The sequence below is a fragment of the Aplidium turbinatum genome, chromosome 2 (assembly GCF_918807975.1).
Source record: "Aplidium turbinatum chromosome 2, kaAplTurb1.1, whole genome shotgun sequence".
Classification (NCBI taxonomy): Eukaryota; Metazoa; Chordata; class Ascidiacea; order Aplousobranchia; family Polyclinidae; genus Aplidium; species Aplidium turbinatum.
In genome coordinates this window covers 3241488-3264697 of record NC_137473.1, presented here as the reverse complement: position 1 = coordinate 3264697, position 23210 = coordinate 3241488, and the positions used below count along the sequence as shown (strand labels likewise).

At 42.4% G+C, this 23210-nt stretch overlaps 1 protein-coding gene across 1 annotated transcript; it reads left to right on the top strand.

The window, feature by feature from the left end:
• The first annotated feature begins 227 nt into the window (after window positions 1-227).
• LOC145764972 (uncharacterized) lies at window positions 228-23139 on the top strand. The gene is made up of 23 exons (XM_082576690.1): window positions 228-381; window positions 1662-1748; window positions 2602-2663; window positions 3159-3293; window positions 4001-4093; window positions 4411-4528; window positions 4836-4956; window positions 6241-6298; window positions 6620-6781; window positions 9172-9299; window positions 9537-9624; window positions 9838-9923; window positions 11646-11765; window positions 12070-12237; window positions 12908-13029; window positions 13209-13267; window positions 14341-14479; window positions 15130-15258; window positions 16935-17006; window positions 17351-17404; window positions 17722-17876; window positions 21806-21931; window positions 22079-23139. Exons 1-23 carry the CDS (start codon window positions 255-257, stop codon window positions 22268-22270), a joined length of 2601 nt encoding a protein of 866 aa, XP_082432816.1. The 5' UTR covers window positions 228-254; the 3' UTR covers window positions 22271-23139.
• Window positions 23140-23210: the final 71 nt, after the last annotated feature.

Here is a 23210-nt window from a genome sequence, read left to right as displayed (position 1 = left end):
GAAAACGAAGAAAGTTTTATTTAAACAAAAACCAAAAAAATATATTAAAAATAAAGTTGTTTTGCTGTGCCAAGTTTGAAGTCAATGCATACAGCCATAGCTACGCTGTTAGCCTTCAAACATCTTACGCACCACTGAGTTGCATATCTATATATAAGATATCTATGATGGCACTAAGTGTGGAAAAATATCCACTTCCTTTTTTTAAATGCAGAGTGGGACACGTTTGGTGGTAGTGTACTAAGAACCAAATCATGAATTTCTGCAGCGATGATGAAGAAATAGAAAAAGATATTTTGAAACTTCAGCTTCACTCAATTCCGCTTAATTTAAATTGGGAACAGAAAGAAGAAGAAGATGAGGAAAGTGATGATGCTGAAGGTGATGTCTAATTATTCTGAAGTTAAGATGCTATATCTTAATATAGCCAGATTTTATCATGCAAAATGTATAAGTAAATATGAAAGCTACGTATTTGAAATAGATGTGTATGAAACAACACTATGGGATTGGGAATGATTATTGGGAGCTGATGTACAAGTCTCCACCCTGGTCAAAAAGTACCATGATGTCATAGACAGGAATCAGGGTTGAGAAAAACCCGGGTTTTTTTTGTTTTTTTTTAAAAAAGATGCAAAAAAAGGTAGATTCATGCTCATTTCACCTCAAAACTACTTTTTACGAGTGAAGTGCCTTTCACTCACAGTACATGCTTGCATAACTCAATAAAATAATGCACTAGGGCTGTTGTTGCTTGAATGTTGCATCATCCATTAGTTTCAAGATCAAGTTGGATGTTGCATCATCCACTGATTTCTATACCAAGTTGATGCTACTGTGGTAGAAATCACATTATTGCATCATTTGTTTAGATTTGAAGGCAAGGAGCATTTATGCCATCATGTTTAAATATTTTTTATCATTTATATATGTATTATATATAGTAATGGATGAGAAATTGAACGATTGCGTGGCCAATTAGGCAAATGCTCTGAAACAGCCATGCGTTAGAATCCAGAATCTGTAATTGGTAATTAGCCTCCTAAATTGCATTTCACATCATATATACAGACTACAGTAGAGTAGTACTTTCACCAATTTAACTATAAGGCCTTCTTGCATAAATGAGTTTTAGTGTAGTATACACAAAGTGACATTACTTGATTTTTGTGTACTGTGCAATATCTACTGCGTTTTCAGTTTAATCTTGGAAATTACTTCACAATCACATCCTTAAGTCCTAATTTAAAGTTTGTTGTAAGTACCTTGTAGTGTTTTTGTAAATTTTTTTAATTTTCCAATAAAAACTGGACAAATATGATGCTCTGGGTTTTTTTATGGTTTTTTTAAGTGGGTTTTATTAAAAAAACCCACCCGGGTTTTTTTGGGCCGGGTAAAATACCAACAACCCTGACAGGAATCGACCAAACAGATAGAGTGAAACTACTTTACTTTTGCTTTACTGTTCACACACTTCCACCCATGTGTCTTGGTCGATTCCTGTCTATGCCACCATGATATTTTTTACCAAGGCTGAGACTTGTACACAAGTTCCGATTATTGTTTGTGCTTTTTACATGGTGTAACATTGTTTAGTTTTATTGTTTAACAGTAAGTTAACTGACATGAGTTCATGTAAATGTTACATTTTTATTTCTTAGAATTTTCTGAAAGTCAACAGACATTCCAACAAGTCCCACCACCAACTGATGGTGACACAGGTGATCAACCGTCAACATCTCAAGCAGGTTTGTTTTGTGATGTTGATTAATTGCATATTTTGTATTCTTTTCATGTTTGTGTTTGTGACAAATAAATAAACTGATTGATTGATTGACTGTTGTTTATAAAAGTTGTGGTGGCTATACAGAAGCTACCACACGTGGTAGCCATGTAGTCTTTGAGGCTATGTCTCCTGATCACGAAGCTTACCTTTTTTGCTGACTCTTTATGAAGAAACTAAAGCTGACATAATAACTTCAGAGTTTGTTTTTTCTGCCTATCTTTGTTCAAAGGTGGAGTTTCTGTTCAAAGGTCCAAATAACCTCAGTTCAACACAGTTTAAAACTTTTTTCAAATTTGGTTCTAGTTCAATGATAGTATTTTTGCTGCTTCCATCTTTCTATTGCATCATACTTTATTTTGTCATCATCAGCAGTGAGCATCATCTAAAATGATTTTATGTTATTTACATTCTCTGAATAAAGATCGTTTTAATTTTTTTTAAAGCGAGAGCAAGAAAATTCAGTTGTGTAATTTTGTTGTTGTTATATTAAACTTTGACAATAGCTTTTTGAAGTGAATTTATGTTCGCTAAACAAAATTGTATGTGGTTGCTGCCACACTACTGTTATACTGTAATACTTACTCTATAGCATTGCTTAGTGTAGTTATTTACTAGCCCACTTTGGGAAAATATAGAGAACAGAAAATGTACATAAGCAGTTTTCGTTTACAACGTATATATATTGGGGCCAATAAAGTATCGTAATCGTTGTTGGCTCAGCTTTACTTTCTTTGCAAGTTGGTTAGGCCACTCTCTGTAGGCTATGTGATAATGTTCAATGAACAGGATTGCTGTTACATGGTTGAGTTTTGCAGGAAATGCTGAAATCGTAACAGATGACGATGATGATGCTAACAATGAGGGATCTGATGATGAGGTGCGTCGTTCTCTTGGAATAGTTTATTTCTATTTTTGTATATTTTTTATTTTTCTACTTTGGTATTTTGACATATGGCATAGGTTTCGGTTGCATTAAAAATGCTATGTGTTATTTTCTTACCAAATTATATATATACTGTAAAGCCCTGTATCAAAAAAAACTGTTACATATAATTAGTTATAAAAAAACTAAACTGGTAAAGTCATGTCCTAGCCTACCTAAGGTTCATGCTAGGTGCAATCATCAGGTGCACCACTGAAAATCATAAATAAGCAGAAAAAAGTTGAAATGCAGTAACTCTGCTACCTGCATTGAGTATATATATACTTTGTTTGCATTTGCAACAATTGTTTCTATATAGGCTATAATTATATATAGATTAGGTATGTCACAATGACTTTCACATACTTGCTGTGTGAGCTCAAAATACGGACATCGGCTGTTGAGCACCAAAAATTATATTTAGTGGTCAAGCTATCGATTGTGTTGCAGGAGCTGATTGATCTGTCCAGTCACTTCTCCCCAACGCCAGTGAATCTTTTGAAACTCAACTTTGCCTACCAAGAAGTTATCGAGCAGCAGATAGCTGCGGTAGACCGCCTGCTGCAAGAAAATCGATTCAAAATGGTATTTTGCATTCTACTGTAAGATGGAAAGAGTTGCAAATGAAGTAGAAGTTATGCCTGGCATCTATATATACTTGAGATGTGCTATGAAATTTCTGCTACAAGGTTCGCAAGTCATTCTTTTACATTGCTTCAATGTTTGCCAACGCTGAATCATTGTAAAAAAGGACTGATTTGCTGACTGGGCTTGTGGCTGACAACTTGTGACTGCGATTGCTTCCCAAAGTGGTACATTTACTGAAAGAAGTGACATTTTTGCTAATGTTAATAATTAATTTGCTAATTACAACTTCAGTAGGTCTTGACAATGATACAAACCTACGATGGTTTTGCATCCATAAAAAAAAACAAAAAAACAAGAGGCAATAGATGTTATTAAAATCAGGAAAATCTAAGAGTGATTCTTGTATTCATTCTTTATGGTTGTTATCTCAGCAAAACACATGCTTTCCTTCACGTCTGGGTTAACTTAAGCAAACGTAACATTTCTAAAAAGGATTTATTTGTATTTTCTTAAGTCGTGGTTTTATCAAGTCACAATAAACAAAAATGTGTTGCTGTAAATTAAAAGAAATGACAATTTAAAAAACATTTTTCACAAGTATGTTTTTTGTTTTAACACTAATCTGATAAAGTCCTTTAATAAGTCAGATATGCAACCTTATGAAACGTGAAATTGAAGTGGTTGTGTCTTGTGTTCATCCACAGTCTCTCATCAACGAGAGCATGGAGCGTTCAAAGAAGCTCGTCGGAAAAGCCCCCAAGTTGGAATCAGCACTGTTTAATAAATTGTTCTTCAAGGTAAATTCAATTCGGATAAGTAGGATTGCTTGTGCTGGTCATATTTGACTGTGCGTCGTTGTTGTTGTTTTCTAAGCGTACGGTATTTGAAAGCTGGCGTAAAAAATCCACTGTTTGTAACTTTTTTTCTGCCTCTATGTCAACTGTCTCCATTTTGCCTCGAAAGTCTCTGCTCTTCATCCGGAAATAACAGATCACCCAGGTTGTTCGTTATATCATCTGTTTTTCATGATGTATTAAGCGAGATCAAAGCAGTCACATGATTGAGCTAGCTTCAACGAACTCCCGGCATCCCAGAAACTGCTTTCTTTCTATAGGACGACAACGGTTTTGGACCAAGCAATCCCGATCTGGAACGGATACGAGCCGAGGTTGGTCATGGATTCACAGCCAACATCATCCCGGCTCCCAAGTGGAAGAAACCAACCGAGCAAAGTAAGAGATGAAACTATTCGCATGTCCTACATGAGAAGTGCCTTGCTTTTGTGGAGGTATTCTGTTGTGTTTGGATGTTTGCAATGTTCTGCTCTTTAAACTGGCAATATTTTCTCTTTGCGTATGCTGATATCTCAGTGCGATGGTTCTTCCTTTAGTTGTTGATAGAGCAAGCTAATTATAAAGTCATATGGTCAGTGCATACTGCTGTTTTAGTTCATAGTTAGTTTTTGTGAGAGGCGATGATTAAATAATAATCTGAAACCTGCAGACAATGCAACTTTTGTCAACAATCACTATTGTGTAGAGTTGTTGGAAGGGATCGAGCGATGCGCCCAGCGTAACCTGATGGAGCCCCTCTACACGCAACTGGAACATCTGCAGGAGAAACTAGAGGTCGACCAACCATCTCCCGACTACGTGGCCACGTTAGTGTTGCATCATAGTTGATATTGTTTTATAGGACTTCGAGAGGATTTAAATAGGCTATATATTTTAAAATTGCATTCTGGAATACGTTTTCTGGCCGTTTCTATTTGAAATAAGTACGAATTGACTCGTCGTCGTCGTGTGAGCGTCTGGGGCCGAGGGTCTATCCTTTTACCACCCCAGATTCACGATGTTCCCGGACTACACTGGAAGGCTACTAGAGAGCAGCCAGTGTTTGGTTTCATCATCCATGACACGCAGACCTTCCACTCCGTTAGGTGGCTTGAAGATGGAGCAGTCATTGATAATATGGTCTGCGGTCTGTTCCTCGGCACCACATTCACAGGAGGAGGAAGAGGCCATTCCCCATTGGTGCATGGTTGAGCGGAAAAGCCCGACGCCCGTACGGAGACGGTTGAGGCGCACCCATGCCTGTCTTGGTAGTGTTAGACCGATGGGGCGTGTGTCGGCGTCGGGGATGAACGAATAGAGTCTGGTGGCGGTTGACTTCCATTCAGAACTCCATTTATGTCCGCCCAAGCAGCCGCAGAGATGTCTTGTACATCAGCTGTACATACAGTACGAATTGACTTATAATATTTAAATACAACAATGAGATAGTCTAGTGTGGAACGCTCCTTCGGAGTTACCTTTAGGACGATTGCTTTCAATTTTTTCCTATTTAAATGGTATTTGTTATCCGATAGGTATTTTATAGAAACGGTACAAGTTTCTATGCGGACCTCAAAATATAATTTGTCTTTTTGTGTGACCTGGTTTACAATTTCAACTGTTCCGACAGTTGAATTGACAAATCGCAGAACACTGCTGGTTTAAAGAGAGCTGGATAGATCGGGAGTTATGGGCAATATTGATTTATAAACTGATCGAACGGAGTACAGACGTACCTGGTTACTTATCGCGCTTCACTGGTACACAGGGCTGTGGAATCGGGCAAAACATATACGACTCCGACTTTGATTCATAACTGGCCATCTACGGCTTCAGCGTTGCCAGATTTTTTTGTGATCGAAATTGAAACGACGATTTTTCATCTGACAAGAACAAATACTTCCATTTTCGGGAAAAGTTTTAGAGCACAATACTGAGAACGAAAAACAATGTTTTGAAAAAAAAAATTGCAAACAAGAATTTTATTCTTCACTGCTTTGTGTCAAGCCGGAATCGGTCTTTTTAACGGCTCCACGACTCCGATTCAATAGCCTTGCTGGTACAATTATTGCGACTCAGATTATTCAATGTAACGTTATACTTCTTAACAGGACCGAAAAGAAGATTGCTGAGGTGAAACAGAAGTTGAAAGACGTTAAGAGCATCCCGGTGAGATGAACTAACGGTATTCAGGCGCCAGTGTTATTGTTAAACGTCACATGCCTGTGCTGACTTGGATCAGCTATAGATTGCTAATGCTACCGTGACTCAAGTTTTTTTGCTTTCAGTTTGATACTATTTTTGTTTCATCAATTCTGGAAACCAGATGGTCATATAATTTTCAAGAGCTGTTTTGTGCTCTTGAAATTTTATAACGACATTTACGAAGCAACTGCGTAATTTAATATTTTAAGATATTTTAATCGCATGATTGTGCTATTTGGAGAACACGGATTAGAGAAGGTTGAAGGAACACAATTTCTTCTTCAGCTATCACAGTTGATCGCGGACAGGCAGCAAGACTTCGACTGGGAATCGATCGCCAATCTCGAGCTGGAAGCTCAGCAGAACGCGATCAACTGCGAACTTCACTGGAAGAACAAACTACATCCCTCCATCAATCACTCCTCATGGACCAGTGAGGAGGACAAGGTCGGATATGATTTCTTTACAATTTTCTTTATTTGTTTTTACGACAATTAATTTTGAGGTGATCTCGCAGTAAAATGAAGTGTTGTAATTGTTCAAAATGTTCAAATTAACTTCCGCACCAATGGTGTGGCATCCAGGGGCGGATGTCCCGCACCAATGACGTGGCATCCAGGGGCGGGTGTCCCGCACCAATAACGTGGCATCCAGGGGCGAGTGTTCCGCACCAATGACGTGGCATTGAGTGGCGGGTGTTCCGCACCAATGACGTGGCATCCAGGGGCGGGTGTTCCGCACCGATGACGTGGCATCCAGGGGCGAGTGTTCCGCACCAATGACGTGGCATCCAGGGGCGGGTGCTCCGCACCAATGACGTGGCATCCAGGGGCGGGTGTCCCGCACCAATGACGTGGCATCCAGGGGCGAGTGTTCCGCACCAATGACGTGGCATTGAGTGGCGGGTGTTCCGCACCAATGACGTGGCATCCAGGGGCGGGTGTCCCGCACCAATGACGTGGCATCCAGGCGCGGGTGTTCCGCACCAATGACGTGGCATCCAGGGGCGGGTGTTCCGCACCAATGACGTGGCATCCAGGGGCGGGTGTCCCGCACCAATGACGTGGCATCCAGGGGCGAGTGTTCCGCACCAATGACGTGGCATTGAGTGGCGGGTGTTCCGCACCAATGACGTGGCATCCAGGGGCGGGTGTCCCGCACCAATGACGTGGCATCCAGGGGCGGGTGTTCCGCACCAATGACGTGGCATCCAGGGGCGGGTGTTCCGCACCAATGACGTGGCATTCAGGGGCGGGTGTTCCGCACCAATGACGTGGCATCCAGGGGCGAGTGTTCCGCACCAATGACGTGGCATCCAGGGGCGGGTGTTCCGCACCAATGACGTGGCATCCAGGGGCGGGTGTTCCGCACCAATGACGTGGCATCCAGGGGCGGGTGTTCCGCACCAATGACGTGGCATCCAGGGGCGGGTGTTCCGCACCAATGACGTGGCATTCAGGGGCGGGTGTTCCGCACCAATGACGTGGCATCCAGGGGCGAGTGTTCCGCACCAATGACGTGGCATCCAGGGGCGGGTGTTCCGCACCAATGACGTGGCATTCAGGGGCGGGTGTTCCGCACCAATGACGTGGCATTCAGGGGCGGGTGTTCCGCACCGATGACGTGGCATCCAGGGGCGGGTGTTCCGCACCAATGACGTGGCATCCAGGGGCGGGTGTTCCGCACCAATGACGTGGCATTCAGGGGCGGGTGTTCCGCACCAATGACGTGGCATTCAGGGGCGGGTGTTCCGCACCAATGACGTGGCATTCAGGGGCGAGTGTTCCGCACCAATGACGTGGCATTCAGGGGCGGGTGTTCCGCACCAATGACGTGGCATTCAGGGGCGGGTGTTCCGCACCAATGACGTGGCATTCAGGGGCGGGTGTTCCGCACCAATGACGTGGCATCCAGGGGCGAGTGTTCCGCACCAATGACGTGGCATTCAGGGGCGGGTGTTCCGCACCAATGACGTGGCATTCAGGGGCGGGTGTTCCGCACCAATGACGTGGCATTCAGGGGCGAGTGTTCCGCACCAATGACGTGGCATCCAGGGGCGGGTGTTCCGCACCAATGACGTGGCATCCAGGGGCGGGTGTTCCGCACCAATGACGTGGCATCCAGGGGCGGGTGTTCCGCACCAATGACGTGGCATCCAGGGGCGGGTGTTCCGCACCAATGACGTGGCATTCAGGGGCGGGTGTTCCGCACCAATGACGTGGCATCCAGGGGCGAGTGTTCCGCACCAATGACGTGGCATCCAGGGGCGGGTGTTCCGCACCAATGACGTGGCATTCAGGGGCGGGTGTTCCGCACCAATGACGTGGCATCCAGGGGCGGGTGTTCCGCACCAATGACGTGGCATCCAGGGGCGGGTGTTCCGCACCAATGACGTGGCATCCAGGGGCGGGTGTTCCGCACCAATGACGTGGCATTCAGGGGCGGGTGTTCCGCACCGATGACGTGGCATCCAGGGGCGAGTGTTCCGCACCAATGACGTGGCATCCAGGGGCGGGTGTTCCGCACCAATGACGTGGCATCCAGGGGCGGGTGTTCCGCACCAATGGCGTGGCATCCAGGGGCGGGTGTTCCGCACCAATGACGTGGCATTGAGTGGCGGGTGTTCCGCACCAATGACGTGGCATCCAGGGGCGGGTGTTCCGCACCAATGACGTGGCATCCAGGGGCGGGTGTTCCGCACCAATGACGTGGCATCCAGGGGCGGGTGTTCCGCACCAATGACGTGGCATTGAGTGGCGGGTGTTCCGCACCAATGACGTAGCATCCAGGGGCGGGTGATGTTTTGCAACGTGCGCTCATGACTTTTATTCTTCCAGAAACTGGCAATGCTCCTTGGGAAGCACAAGAACCACGACTGGAAAGTGATCACGGAAGAACTTGGATCCAATCGGACTGTTATGGATGTTGTACGAAGATATCAGCTGAAGATCAACACATCATTCAGGTAAGTCTGTGACATCATGATCAATTCTTTGTTCATATTTTTTGAATTATTATTTCTTTCGATGATTAACCTGGAGATCCCATATCTACCCCCTCAGTCAGCTATGGGACGCTTAAAAAATTTTCGTGGAAGTGTTTGTGTTGCTTTTTTGAGTTCCCCTGAATTTTGCAACTTTTAGATGCATTGTCATTTTAATTTATGTTTGATTTGATCTTCTGAAGTTTCATTGTCTTGCAGGAGTCGACCATGGACCCCAGAAGAAGATGCTCTTTTGATGAGGCTGGTTGAGAAGTACAGAGTTGGAGACGTCATACCTTACACCCAGGTACGTCATACCTTACACCCAGGTACGTCATACCTTACACCCAGGTACGTCATACCTTACTCCCAAGTACATCATACCTTACACCCAAGTACGTCATACCTTACACCCAGGTACGTCATACCTTACACCCAGGTACGTCCCTCGGGTCTTGGGGGCTGTGGGAACGATTGTGCAGCAATGATTTGAGTTTCTTAATAATCTGTTGCTTTCCAGATCGCTCTCCACATGAAGAATCGTTACGCGACACAGATTGTCTTCCGCTGGACGAAGACGCTCGATCCTTCCTACAAACACACCAGGTGGGGCTTACTTGGAAATGACGTTTCCATAGTTGGAGCTTAATCTTTTCATACCACTATGTGGCGGCTGTTGAGTTTCGTCTTATTCATGAAGCAGCAATGTAGCTTCCAGCTGTAAGTAAAGTCTGCGCGGTCCACATCTGCTACAGGTACAAGAGTGGTGCGATCAGTGATACTATTTCAGGTTCACCAAAGACTTTAACCTGTGTAGAATAATAATAACAGTATTTCTATAACTCAACACCATTCCACAGTGAAAACTTACTCCTTGGCGCTGTACAATGTACATGTCGATGGTGATAAAATAATACGGTACTTTCAGTCATATTTTTCAGTAAAATAGAATGTTTTCAATCGAGATTTAAATTCCTTTAAATTTCCAGCTTCCTCTACACAACTAAAGGTTTGGTAGAGAGTTTGCCTTGTTGAGCCATTGTGCATGCGAAGCCGAGTGACGTAATCCGATCTAACATTATTCACGTTCATTTTAACATTTACAAAAAACAAAAATTCACATCGAAAAAAACAAAAAACAAAAATTCATTTACTGAAACAAAATTCACATCGAACGTTTTCGTCATCAAATGACGTCCTCTTCAGGAATACAGTAATTTTATCGACATTTGAACAATGGTTAAATATTAAATTTATCAACAGGAAAAAAACAAAAACTGCACATTGCTTCTGACTAGCTAACATTCAACAATAAACATGAGAATCTTAAGTCACTGCATTAAACGGCGTTAAACAGATCCCATGATGTGGTATGACTAAATAGGCAAGGTGTGAAAAACTAATTTTGAAATACGCAGAGCAAGAAAGAGGAGCCGCAAGCACACAATTGTCTGTTTGATAGTGAGTTATTGCGTTTTGCAATAAATTGAGTTTCGCATTTGGCAGTATGATTATTGCTTACTTCACAGTCTAGATATTAACAGACGTATTTTAGCCTGATGCTGCGAGTTTGCTTTAACCGCTATCCACTGCTGGAAAACAAACTTTCCACTGCTATTACCACAGCGAACTCGCAGCATCAGGCCAAAAAAAGTTGTTAATAATTATCTACATTGCGAAATTATTACCTTTTATTTGTAGTCCTTCCAAAATCTTGATTTGGTACTCAGACCTACCCCTGAACATGATCTTAAATTGCTTAATAGAAACGTTGTTTTGATGAGAAAATGTGATCTTTAAGTGCACTTTTTTATCTAGAATTCGAATTCAGGTGTTCCCCAGCTCTAGTCGTTAAATGTCTTGTTGACATATTGATGTATGCCAGGTTTGCAACACGCAAACAACTGAATTTACACAAAACATTAGAACATAGAGCAAAGGAAGTAGGGGTTTTTAGTTGGAAGTACCTGCCTACTAGGGGACACACTTAGATACACAATTCCAGCCACTGGGAAGGTACGATTTCCATATTGCGTCTTAGATAAAGGGTCGCATAGGTAGTTTGACTTGAGTCGCATTCCTTTCTAGTTAGCTGTTGCTCTGGTATTCAATGTAACTTTTAATTGGTCGTATGTTAGGATGTTATTTTTTCCGACACTTCATGAATACACGAAGTCATCTTTTTAAACGATATTATGACATGCTGATGATTACATAATCATTTGTTACGTAATAGTAATGATGTTAATCGTTGGGTTGGTTTGAGGTTTCAAGATTAAGACAGGCTCTCTTGTTGTTTTAAATGTTTTAATCCAGTTCTTCTTCCAGGTTCACTCCAGAAGAAGATGCTGCTCTTCTTCGAGCCGTCCGTCTCCACGGAGAGAAGTGGTCCAGGATTCGTGACCTTGGTCTGGTCCCCGGACGCAACGATGCTCAGCTACGGGAGAGGTAGGTTAGCTACTTCTTATGGAGGAGTCTCTACCGACCTGTGGGTGCAAGATCGATCCTCTTGTTGTCCTAGAATCGGAGCTTATTTCGTTGTTGTCGTCCAGCTGTCATTGTGTGTTTCGATCGTTTAACAAGGTGTCAAATGCTAGGACTGTGGGCCTGTGCTGGTGGTTGTTAGTCATTTGCATCTATTAGTCATTTTTTAGAATCGACATCGGTCATTCCAATTTGACCAAACACTTTGTCCGATTCGGTTATCGCAATTTGACGTCGGTTTGACGAAAGACATCTTTGTTTGTTTCAGGTTTAAAAACGCTTTGGAGCACTGCAAAAGCTCTTGGACTGAGGAAGATGACGAGGAACTCATGAGAGTGGTGGAAGAGGTCGGAAAAGGGAATTGGGTGGCGGTTGCAAAGAAGGTTCCCGGACGGACAGACTGTCAATGCTTACGCAGATGGACGGCTATCAGGAGGTAAGATCTGTATCAGGGCTGATTTTTATGTTGCATCATTGATGAACATTGCTTTGCTGTGGTCATCGATGTGAGATTGTATTTTTTGAGTTTATTAACTGAGGCTCGTCCACCGATGTGACTCTCAATAATAATCGATGTGCCGCCCATTCATAAATACGAGATTTCATCATCTTGCAGCAATTTTATTCCACTTTTCTCCATCTCATTCTGTCCATCGCATTTTTTCCTTCAGTCCCGCCGTTTGTTTTATGCTACACGTTTGTTTTATATCTTTTCATGTTCTTTTTAGATGTTGTTATTTCTTTCCATCAACTTTTGCTAAAGTTCAGCACATGACTGCTATCTCACCCCATTTGCAAGTGTAGTCTTCTTCGTCTTCAACATATCCATCGATTCTTCAGTTTTTTTACATCCTTATCTTGTTTTTACACATTGCTCATACATTTGCCCTTTCTCCTCTTTCCAAAATTGCCAGTTCACTCTCTCTTTTAATATTAAAGTTTTGCCACTGTGCAATAATGCAAGACGCTCATAGCTCTGATAGAATTTTTTCTTCATTTTGAACGCGTACTTACTGGTTTGAGACGTCATACGTAAATACGATGATGTGGGTCCTGTCATAAGCAAGGCTGTTAGGACGAGATTAATATTCTTCCGCCACTTTTAGGAACAAGACCAAAGGCAAAAAAATGTCATACCGCACACCGAATATCAAAAATGATAAAATTTATCAAATCCGGAAGAAATTGAAATCAGTGATCAACAAGGAAGATGCAATTGTTCAAGAAGGTTTGTCTTTACTTGGTCGTAGAGAATAAAAAACAATTTTTAAGGTCTGTTAGTTGGGCTTTCAACATTGCATACCGCTGTTAGGGATGTGTGGATTAATGTAAATGATAGATTCTCACTCGATGATTCCCAGCTCGGCTCACCATCTAACCGGATGTTAACGATGCTATTTGTTACAGAGCTATCTGATGATGACTTAGCGACGAAAAAAGTTTCCAAGAGGTCTGATAATAAAAAGGTAAGAAACTAAAACATATTCGTCGTGGTTTGGCGCGGCAGATTTAGTGGGCCTCAAGCAGGACATGTCGTGCTGGAAGGTCCAAAGAGGCTTCTTCGAATAATGCTCCATGGGTAACTGGAGATAGGGAAAAGATCCATTGGAAGACCAAGAATAGAAAGATCAGCAAAAAGTCTCCACTAAATCAAGCTAATGTTGATCTCGAATCGTGGGAACAACTTGCCCGTGACTTGCCATCAATTTGGAAGGAAAAAGCTAACGAAGGCACGGAATTCTTCGAAAAAAAAAAGAAAACCAAGGAAGCAGGACAAACGAAGCATTGGCAAAGCAAACCACGTTCCCTCCATTCAATACAATATGATTTTTTCCCACGTTTGGTTAACCACAGACTGGGACTCAAAAGCTTCATCCGACAACTAATTTTAGTTGTTTGCGTGACGCAAGCCAGACGTACATTGGTATGTCAACCAGACATTTGTTGACAAGGGCCGGGAAGCACTTAAACCCTAACCTGATAACTAATAGTGCAATTAAAGAGCACATCGCTTCTTGTGAAACGTGCACTGACAATGTCTCGATCGACCAATTTAAAATCATCTCTCGAGGCAGATCTGATTTTCAGACTAAGATCATGGAAGCCTTAAGATTCAAACGCAACAATCCATCTCTCAACCGGCAGTTATTTGCCTCTGACTCATCGTTCCTCTTGTGTGTGTGTTCTAATTGCTTTTCACATGCTTGTTGTTTACACCCCGCGTGATGTGTTTCCCGCCGTATAATGTACTCGTAATCATTCCTGTGTCACTCGTTCAGTTTGTGCTTTTCAGTCTGGAGTGTCGTTACAGTTATAGTGCAAAGTCAAATTTATCTTACAATTTTTCATATTATGTATATTGCAGATTTAATTCCTGATGAGGGCACGCGTACGTGTCGAAAACGTTTGAGTCATTATGTTATATGTTTCGTTTTGTGTGTAATACATCATGTTAAACCCACTAAAGTTACTATGTTTTGCTTGTCTAATGTCTATGGTTCAACAAAGCAAACTCTCTACCAAAGCTTTATATTTATAGAAATCGAAGATGTCAAGCGAAGAAGTTTTGGAAGTGTACAGCAATGTTTCGTCACAGGTGACAGTGGGATACGTTCCTAAGAAACCTCGTCGGACCGAGGAGGAACTCAAATGCGAAGACGAAATTCTTAAACTGATTGGTGAATAGGTTTTTGCATCTTTTCAACATTAATTTTAGTTTGTTTCATGTATAATTAAAGGATATTTTTTTATGTTTTGAACTCTCTGTCCTAACTTTCAACGTTTCAACGTCTGAAGCGGGGACGTAACCATGGGGGAGGGACTTGAGGGGGGGGGGCAATCCTCTCGAAAAAAAAAATTATTCTTGCCTTCCAAAAAATACGTTTTAATACTGTTAATATCAAGTAAATTACGGGAATAAAAACTGGAAAATTCTATGTTGACTGGGATGGTGCAAGGCAAAAGGACGACAAAAAATGAAATATTTTGACAACATCAAGCAAATTACGGGAATAAAAAGCATGCCGGAAGCACTAATAAAAACAAAAGACAGAACAAAATGTAGGCAGTTCGTATGGGAGATCACAGCTGATCAAACAAAGTCAATCTGTTGAAGAAGAAGAAGAATATCATTATACTGTAAGTTGAATGACATTTTCCTCCCAACAGTTGCTTTTACCCCCCTAAAATTTATTATGTCTAGCTACGTCACTGCTCCGAAGCAGTCAGTGTTTACGTGTTTAGTCTTTCTACTTCAACGAGTTGATGTGAACCCAACAAATGTCCAACCAAACGAGCATGTTGCTTTCACATGAACATTTGTTCCAAGGTGCTTGCTACCGCCCTGTGATGGCACGAGCACAGAAAGAAGGTGACCCTCTTCACTCATGCGTATCGCTGGTTCGAGATAACTCGAAGGGGATTACCGCGAAAGACGTTTTCATACATTTCATTAAAGGTAAATTTTAGAACTGAATAAAAAAATATCAGTAACCTCTTAATTACATATAGCTCCACATGAAGTGAAATTTGCACGACTTTTGACTCTTTTTTTATTTCTTAAAAGATAATATACATATGAAAAGACAGACACAGGCCGATGCTTCGATCTTATGGATCTCTTCAGTGCAGTGAAAGTAGAGAGTTGTCTTGAAATTTCGGATGAGATGATGGTTTTCAAGAGTGATTAAATAAGCCCAATGAAAATTAAATAAAAAACTTTAGTGACGGTGTTACAACGTATAAACGTTTACCCTTTCCACCGGTAGCGGCCGACGAAGTAGACTACGTCGACTCAGGAACGGCGTCCCACAGGGCTCTGTCCTGGCTCCCCTCCTCTTTAACACTTACATCTATGACCTGCCTGACACCATCTCCAGGAAGTATGCTTACGCAGACGATCTGGCTCTCCTGCATCCAGCCGGAGATTGGCAGTCAATGGAGAGGAACCTAAGCCAGGACATGTCAACTATATCAACATATCTCCAGAAATGGAAGCTACAGCTCAGCAAGGCAAAGACAGTGTCGGCGGCCTTCCATCTAAACAACAAGGAAGCAAAACGTGAGATCAACATTACCACCGATGACGAACCCCTCCCCTACTGCGCCGAACCCACCTACCTCGGCGTAACCCTGGACAGGTCACTCACGTACCGACGACACCTAGAGTCACTGCGCAAAAAACTATCTGCGCGCGTTGCACTTTTGAGGCGGCTGGCGGGTTCCGGCTGGGGAGCTGATGCGAAAACCCTTCGCACAGCTACCTTGGCCCTCGTTCATTCTACCGCTGAGTACTGCGCACCAGTGTGGTGCCGCAGCTCTCACACCCGCCACATTGACACCGCCATCAATGACGCACTACGCACTGTGACTGGATGCCTGCGTCCCACTCCAACGGACTGCCTTCCCATCCTTGCAGGCATCCAACCTGCTGAGCTTCGCCGTAAAGGAGCCATGATTTCTCTTGCACGTCGCGCACTGGACCCCGACCACCTCCTCCACAGTACACTCCAGCGCCTACCTGGAGGACAGCAGCGACTGAAATCAAGACGCCCATTTGTGCCCGCCGCACGACAGCTTCTGAACAACGTTGAAGATCTTGGAATAAGTGCGGCACACTGGACGAACTACACATGGAACATGGAGTGGCAAAACAACACCTCCCGACTCCGTGATTTCCTACCCGACGTCGATCCCCACCCTCCGGGAATGTCCCTCGCAAGACTCGCGTGGGTCCGGCTTAACCGCCTACGAACCGGCGTCGGTCGCTTTCGTTCAGACATGTGCAGATGGGGCCTGGCTCCCTCATCGGGATGCGAGTGTGGCGCCACAGACCAGACAGTAGATCATGTCGTCCATGACTGCCCAATCCATCAACCACCACATGGAACGCTTGGACTGAAGGCCCTGGATGACGAGACTGTCGAGTGGCTGATGACATCATGCCCAAACATATAGTCCGAAGAACAGCTCATACGACGAAGAAGAAACGTATAAAAACAATTGTTTTATGATGTTTATGTTTGAAACGTATCATTTTTATTTTTGTTGTTAAGAGATTCAAAACTATTGTGACTCAACAAACGAAGCGAGTTGTCGGAAGCAAACCTTCAAGGAATTATTTTTTCTTTGCAGCTTTGAATGTAAATGCTGAAGAAACTCTCGAGTCCATCAAGCGGAAAACGAAATCAATAAGAAAAACCAGAGGTGGGCGATAAAAAACTTGAACCTTGAACTTCACGATATGTTAATGAGAATAAACTACATATCCGAGTGGTGAGAACCCTGGTTCGGCGTTTGAAAGGGCGCCCGTTCGATACCGCTCAAGAGCATGTGTCTTTGGCAAGACAGTTAAAGGCATGTCGTCGATTGCAGAGTGCCTTTCTTTCGACTATAGCCCTTGATTTGTCTCATGATTAGAAACAGTACGCTGCTTTTATGCTTAAATACCTACGTTCATTCTCAAAGCTATGGTCTACTGAACTGATTGCGTCATTCTATGGATGTGAATGAAGCTCGTAGAAAGTATTTAACAAATGTTTTGAAACAAGTTTCAGGACGCAGAGCTGCGGAATCTTCTAACCGCGAGACGGCGCCCGAGATCGGTACGTCTCCTAACCGAAGTGCTTGTTATTTCATCGTCACTGGTTTGTTTGATAATAATTAAAATGGGTGTGTTCATATGGTGCTGTAACCATCCACGATATCAGACGCGTTACTCTCTGCGATTGATAACGCAGACATAATCAGCTCGATCATATAGTGGTGCAGCAGAGTACGTTATTGCTGGGTGCTAAGTTGGAAATAAGATGCAGTGCCACTTGAAGCGTCTGGCGTGAACCGGATAGGACATCAAACCCATGCCTGTTGGTTCCTACGCAACACCACTGAGCTGGTTTGATATTTTCTATTATGACGTCAGGAGGTCGACGTGCATCACCGCGTGCGATTGATGGAAACGGAACGGAATCCGACCAATCAGCGAAGAAAACTGTGACGTCATTCACTCGTAACCTCTACCTCCCCCTGTGCGCCCCCAACGCTGCAACCGTCCGCGCCTATCACAGCTTGACCAAGGTTTGTTGAATATTGACGTCATCGTGCTGCTTTGTCACTTTCATCTTGTTGAAAGAGACGTCGTAAAATCACATGTATAATGAACCTGGCAACTGCCATTTTGTGGTCAAAACAATCCAGTTGGATGATAAATTTAACAATAGATTGAGTTTAGGTTTAGTAGTATGGTCGTTGTTTAATTTCACAAATGTACAATAAATACAAACAATGCGATACCAGGCCTCAAAATTCATGGCGGACATGTCCGCCGTCACAGCATGTGATGTCCGCGGGAAGTACCATCTAGATCGGTCATATTTGTCCGCCGAGAAGTAACACAGGAACTTGCGATACGAATCGTCATTGCATAGCATGAACAATTGTTGCAAGAATATAATTTCCCGTGCATCTAGAAAATGTGAATACTGTATCCTTTAGCTTCCATTCAAGCAGGAAAACTTTCGATTTTTACGTTGCTTCAACGATTGATGACATTGAATCAGCATAACAAAGGCAGGGGTCCCACTCGGCATAAAATCATAAAATTTTGCTTGATTTGGAAAAAATCATAAAATAGCATAAAGTTTAGACACAATCATAAAAAATCATAAAATTTAGTTGTGATGGAGAACTGAGCATGTAAAAAAAAAAAAAAAATTGATATAGTTTAATGCGTAACAGTTCCAACCATGATAACAGCTTAATTATTTGTGTAACGATTGTAACGCCGTCTGTTGAATGAGCTGATTTAGGATAAACCTGTGGTTGCGTAATCAAGTCCAGCGTTGTCTGTGGAGCTGGAATTAGAAAAGGACCGTAGCTAGATACTTTCATTGCATGTTTTAAACGTCATTAGACATAGACAAGTAGACCCTGACAAGATTTCAAGACATTGGAGTTATGTTGGGAGAATGGTGAAAGGATAATTTGACAGCAATGTTTTGGGAAAAAGCGTAGAGGCATTTGCAAGTAATGTGTCACTCAGGTCTCGAAATTCACGGTGGACAATCGGACATGTCCTTAAATCTTGAGTGGGATTTGTGACATTACTTCTTGCAGGTTTTGCCAAAGCAAAAAAACTTTCAAGTCAAACATTGCGTCCACCCAGAGATACAAAAGGATTTCAGAAGCATTAAAGAATCCATTGATTGAAGCTTATATTTCGTTTGTATCATTTGCTTCTGGTGACTTTGAACGGTTTTTAGTCCTATTCCAATATGAAGAGCCACTGATTCACATTCTTTACTCAGCAATGTACTATCTGATCACGGCTTTGTTTAGTAAATTTATCAAAAAAAAAGAACATATCATCCACAGAATCAGAAAATCTTGTGCTTGATGTCACAAACAAAGAACTTCAGAAGCCCTTGAACTTGATTGATGCTGGAACACGAGCAAAAATTTTAGTCAGTGATATTGCAGTCCTTACTGAAGCCAACAAGAAGAAATTTAAATCTGATTGTCTAAACTCTTTGTGGTTGCTACAAGTTACCTTTTAGTTTACATCATTTGCCATTACATTCATCTGTTATTAAGCAGGCACAATTTTTGCACCCAGTAAAAAAGAAATGATGTTGGAGCTACAACTTCTATCATCAATCTAACTTGGACACTGGACAGTATCCAATTGCCTTGAAAAGTGCCATGCAAATGCTTTTGCAGTTGATGCATCTGTTTCAAGAGAAGAGCTTTATGATGAGGCAAGACTGCAGTGGTTACGGTATCAATCTGAGGATATTCTAGATGAGTTTTACAAAAAGACTGATCTTGAAAGTTAACAAATTCACCAGAGATGTACGTATACGCCGCAAATTCTATGCCGCATACTTGCGGCGTAGACTTTTAGTTTACGCTAACGCTTGCGGCCACATTTTTTGGATAGTTTGCGCTTGAGGCTACGCCGTAAAGTTTTCACGGTCTTTTAGCGCATAGCGTCAACGCATACTTTTTAATGTATTTTTTTCGCTACAACAAGCCAATACCTTCCAGCGCTGCAGTTGAAAGAATGTTTTCAATGGGCAAAGACATATTGGAACCAAAACACAGCAAAATGTCAGATGAACACTTTCAGATGCTTGTGTAATGTGTATCTTCGTGGAAATTCAAAATAAAACTCATTTGTTTCGAGTGGTTTATACCGTGTGAATGTTTGGCACCTAGCAAATAAAATGAGTTTACGCTGGTGTATGCGCTGACGCCGCCAACTTTTTTTACAAGTTACGTTGACGCGGCATACGGCGTATGGTTTTTTGAACGTTTGCGCTTACGCTGACGGCGTCAATATTTTTTGTATGCGCGTACATCACTGAAATTCACCAATTCCCAATCTTCTTACTGGACTCGAGCACTAATCAAATGTGGTGTAACAGTAACACACCTTCCTACCAAAAGTGGCTTCCTACAAGAGAATTGACTATTATTGGACAAAACTTGGAGGCCTGTTAGATGATGCTGGGATAAAAAAATATCCGCAACTATTTAGTCTGGCGAAATGCTTTCTAACATTAAGTCACGGTAATGCCAGTCCTGAAAGAGGTTTTTCCATTAATAAACGTTTGATTGATTCACATAGAAGTTCTCTTAAAGAAATCACAGTTATTGTTGCACTGAGAATGGTGAAAGATGAACTAAATCGGTATGATGATGATGATGTAAACTTTCCCATTAACAGAACACTAGTTTCAGAAGTGAAGGGTGCTCGTGCAAAGTATATGGCTGACCTTGAGCAGGAAAGAGCTCTGGAAGAAAATTTGAGAAAAGAGGAAGAAAGTGCTCAGGTTACTGTTGAAGCCAACAATGTGGGAGAAAAACAAATGGGAATCAATAAAATTGAAGATGAAATTAAAAAAACTGAAGCAAGCATTAAAGCTGCTGATGAAATTATTGGAGATGGGCATGCAAAGCTTCAGGAGCCATTGTCTTCTATGTGAAACAAAGCGTTGGATCGGAAAGTTCTTTAAGCAGCTAAAGCAAGAATTGACATCATCTAAAGCAAGAATCGAAAATCATAAAAAAGCATAGAATTTTGATAAAAAATCATAAAAAAATCATAAAATAACCAAAAAATATCATAAAAAATCATAAAATTTTTGACTTCTTTGGCATAAAATCATAGAAAAATCTTGAGTGGGACCTCTGCAAAGGTGAATTCTTCGCAAAGAATCGACCTCGTTCGGTGGAAGTTAATCAGTTATGCGGCGTATGAAGCAGCTGCACGGCGCTTTGACTCTTCAAGCGCACGTCGTTGGTCTGATGAAAGCTTTTCAGAGTGACTTCACTGAACTTTTAAAAAGCTTTCTAAAACGTAGCTATAGTACTCAAATGGTAAAGAATTATCAAGATAAATTGATTAAGCATGACGATCGACGGTAAAACTGGTGTGTCCGCCGTGAGACTTAATTTGTCCGCCGAGATAACTGCTCAGACCGGACACGTTTGTCCGCCGTCAACAAAAACGACTTTCGAGGCCTGCGATACAAACAAGCTGTTTGCATCTACATTTGTGAAAAATTTAGGCCACCTGTCTGTTGATTGTTAGCCCACATTTTCTGGTACTTTGAATCAAGAGGCGCTTTTATTAGAGGCTGCTTCTGTTGAAGTGCATTGACAGCAGCTACGGATGTTGGCCGAACCACGACGATGCTTGTAATAATGCCGTCGCTTTGGAAAGCGTGCCGTTGTCTTCAGAAAGTTTCTTGATTAATTTTTGTTGATCTCCTCGCTACTTTGTACGCTACAACTCCTCGACCTTTGTATTTGTTTGGTGATGTTGCAACTACTCCTCGACCTTTGTATTTGTTTGGTGATGTTGCAATGACGATGATATAGTGGAGCTGCGCTGGAAACTTCACTCGTTTTGTGAAACTGCTGCAAATGCTATCACGTGATTTGTCTCTGATGGTTGCGATGACTACTACCTCGACTTGCAACTATACGAACGTCCATTGCAGGACAGAGAGCGCAGAGTGACCAAGGCGAAGTCCATTTTACGGCTCGATCATTTTAATGAAGAGGCCGCTGAGGAGGGGGAATCTCCTACGAAGCACAAACCTGAAGAGCTCCTCTCCAACCTGAGGGTCAGTGGAGAATGTTTTCAGAGAAATTTATTAAAATTAACAAAACTATAAATGAAAATTCAGTTTTGGTTTATAATTTTTATGTTTGTTTTTTTCATGACACAATAATTGTGTATTACGCCGATGTGACGTCACAATTTTGTTCAGGCGACCTACAAGTACAAGATATTTCGGTCACGCTTCAACGCTCTGATGACGTGGCCCACCTTGCTGGCATCTCTTGTCCCTTACAAGCGACGAGTGGAGGACGGGATGCTGTACCCCGCCGTAAAGACCCAGAGGGTGGCCAAGACAGACGAAGATGATCCCCCTCCGCCAAAGAAGACCAAGCTCGTGTGAGGCCTGACACTGATGTGCTGGCGTCAGCAATGCCACCGCTGGAAGGGGACGGTGAACTCTCCCCTCGCAACGTTGGATCAACGGAAGGCGGCTTCCATATAGTTGGAACCGGGGATGCCACCAATGGATGCGTTAAGGTTCCGTGTGGAATCCACCATTTAGAAGCATATCGTTGGCTATGAATTCCAAGTTGATATTATTGAAATTGATATCCGAAGACATTTGTTTCCCCCAAATCATGATCACTTCCAATGTTTACACGTACACACTACTCATGATAATGAATCTTCTGCGCAGCATTTTACCCTAACTGCGTGCAAAGACAATGGTCTGGTGGCGTGACGTCATATATCCGTTTGACTCCACCTTTAACACTACCACTTTATTGACATCACTTTGTTTCCCAGCGTCATCACAATGCTTTCGGCGATTTTAACGTAAAATCATGATGATGTGCCGTCTCTGGACTGAAAGTTGCTGCCATTTGCTTCCACACATCACGTTCTTCCACTACCCCCTTTGCTTCTCCGATGCTTGACAAGTCAGCCCACTGTATTGCACCTCTTTCCTTCCACCACACCTTCAACAACTAATTGATATAGCAGTCCTGCCGATCCTCTCAAATATGTCCCTAGAATTTCATCTTCTTTTTTGCTGAATCGTTTCATTCGTTTGCCCATCTATCTTGTATTCCAATTCTTTTTCTAGTTGCATCGCTTGTACTGTAATGTGTTATGTGTAGCTAAAATATAAGCCCCAATTGTAGTCAGCTTACCAAGAGAAGAGTTACCCTTACACACCCGTGTACGCCCCGGTTATGGCGTTTGATCAATCATGTTTTGTTCAGTGATCGCCTTTTAATAGAACAATGTGAGTTTAGGATTATGACTATGAATAAATTTTTGAAAATCAACTTTTTCCAATTGTTTGTGTCGTTCCC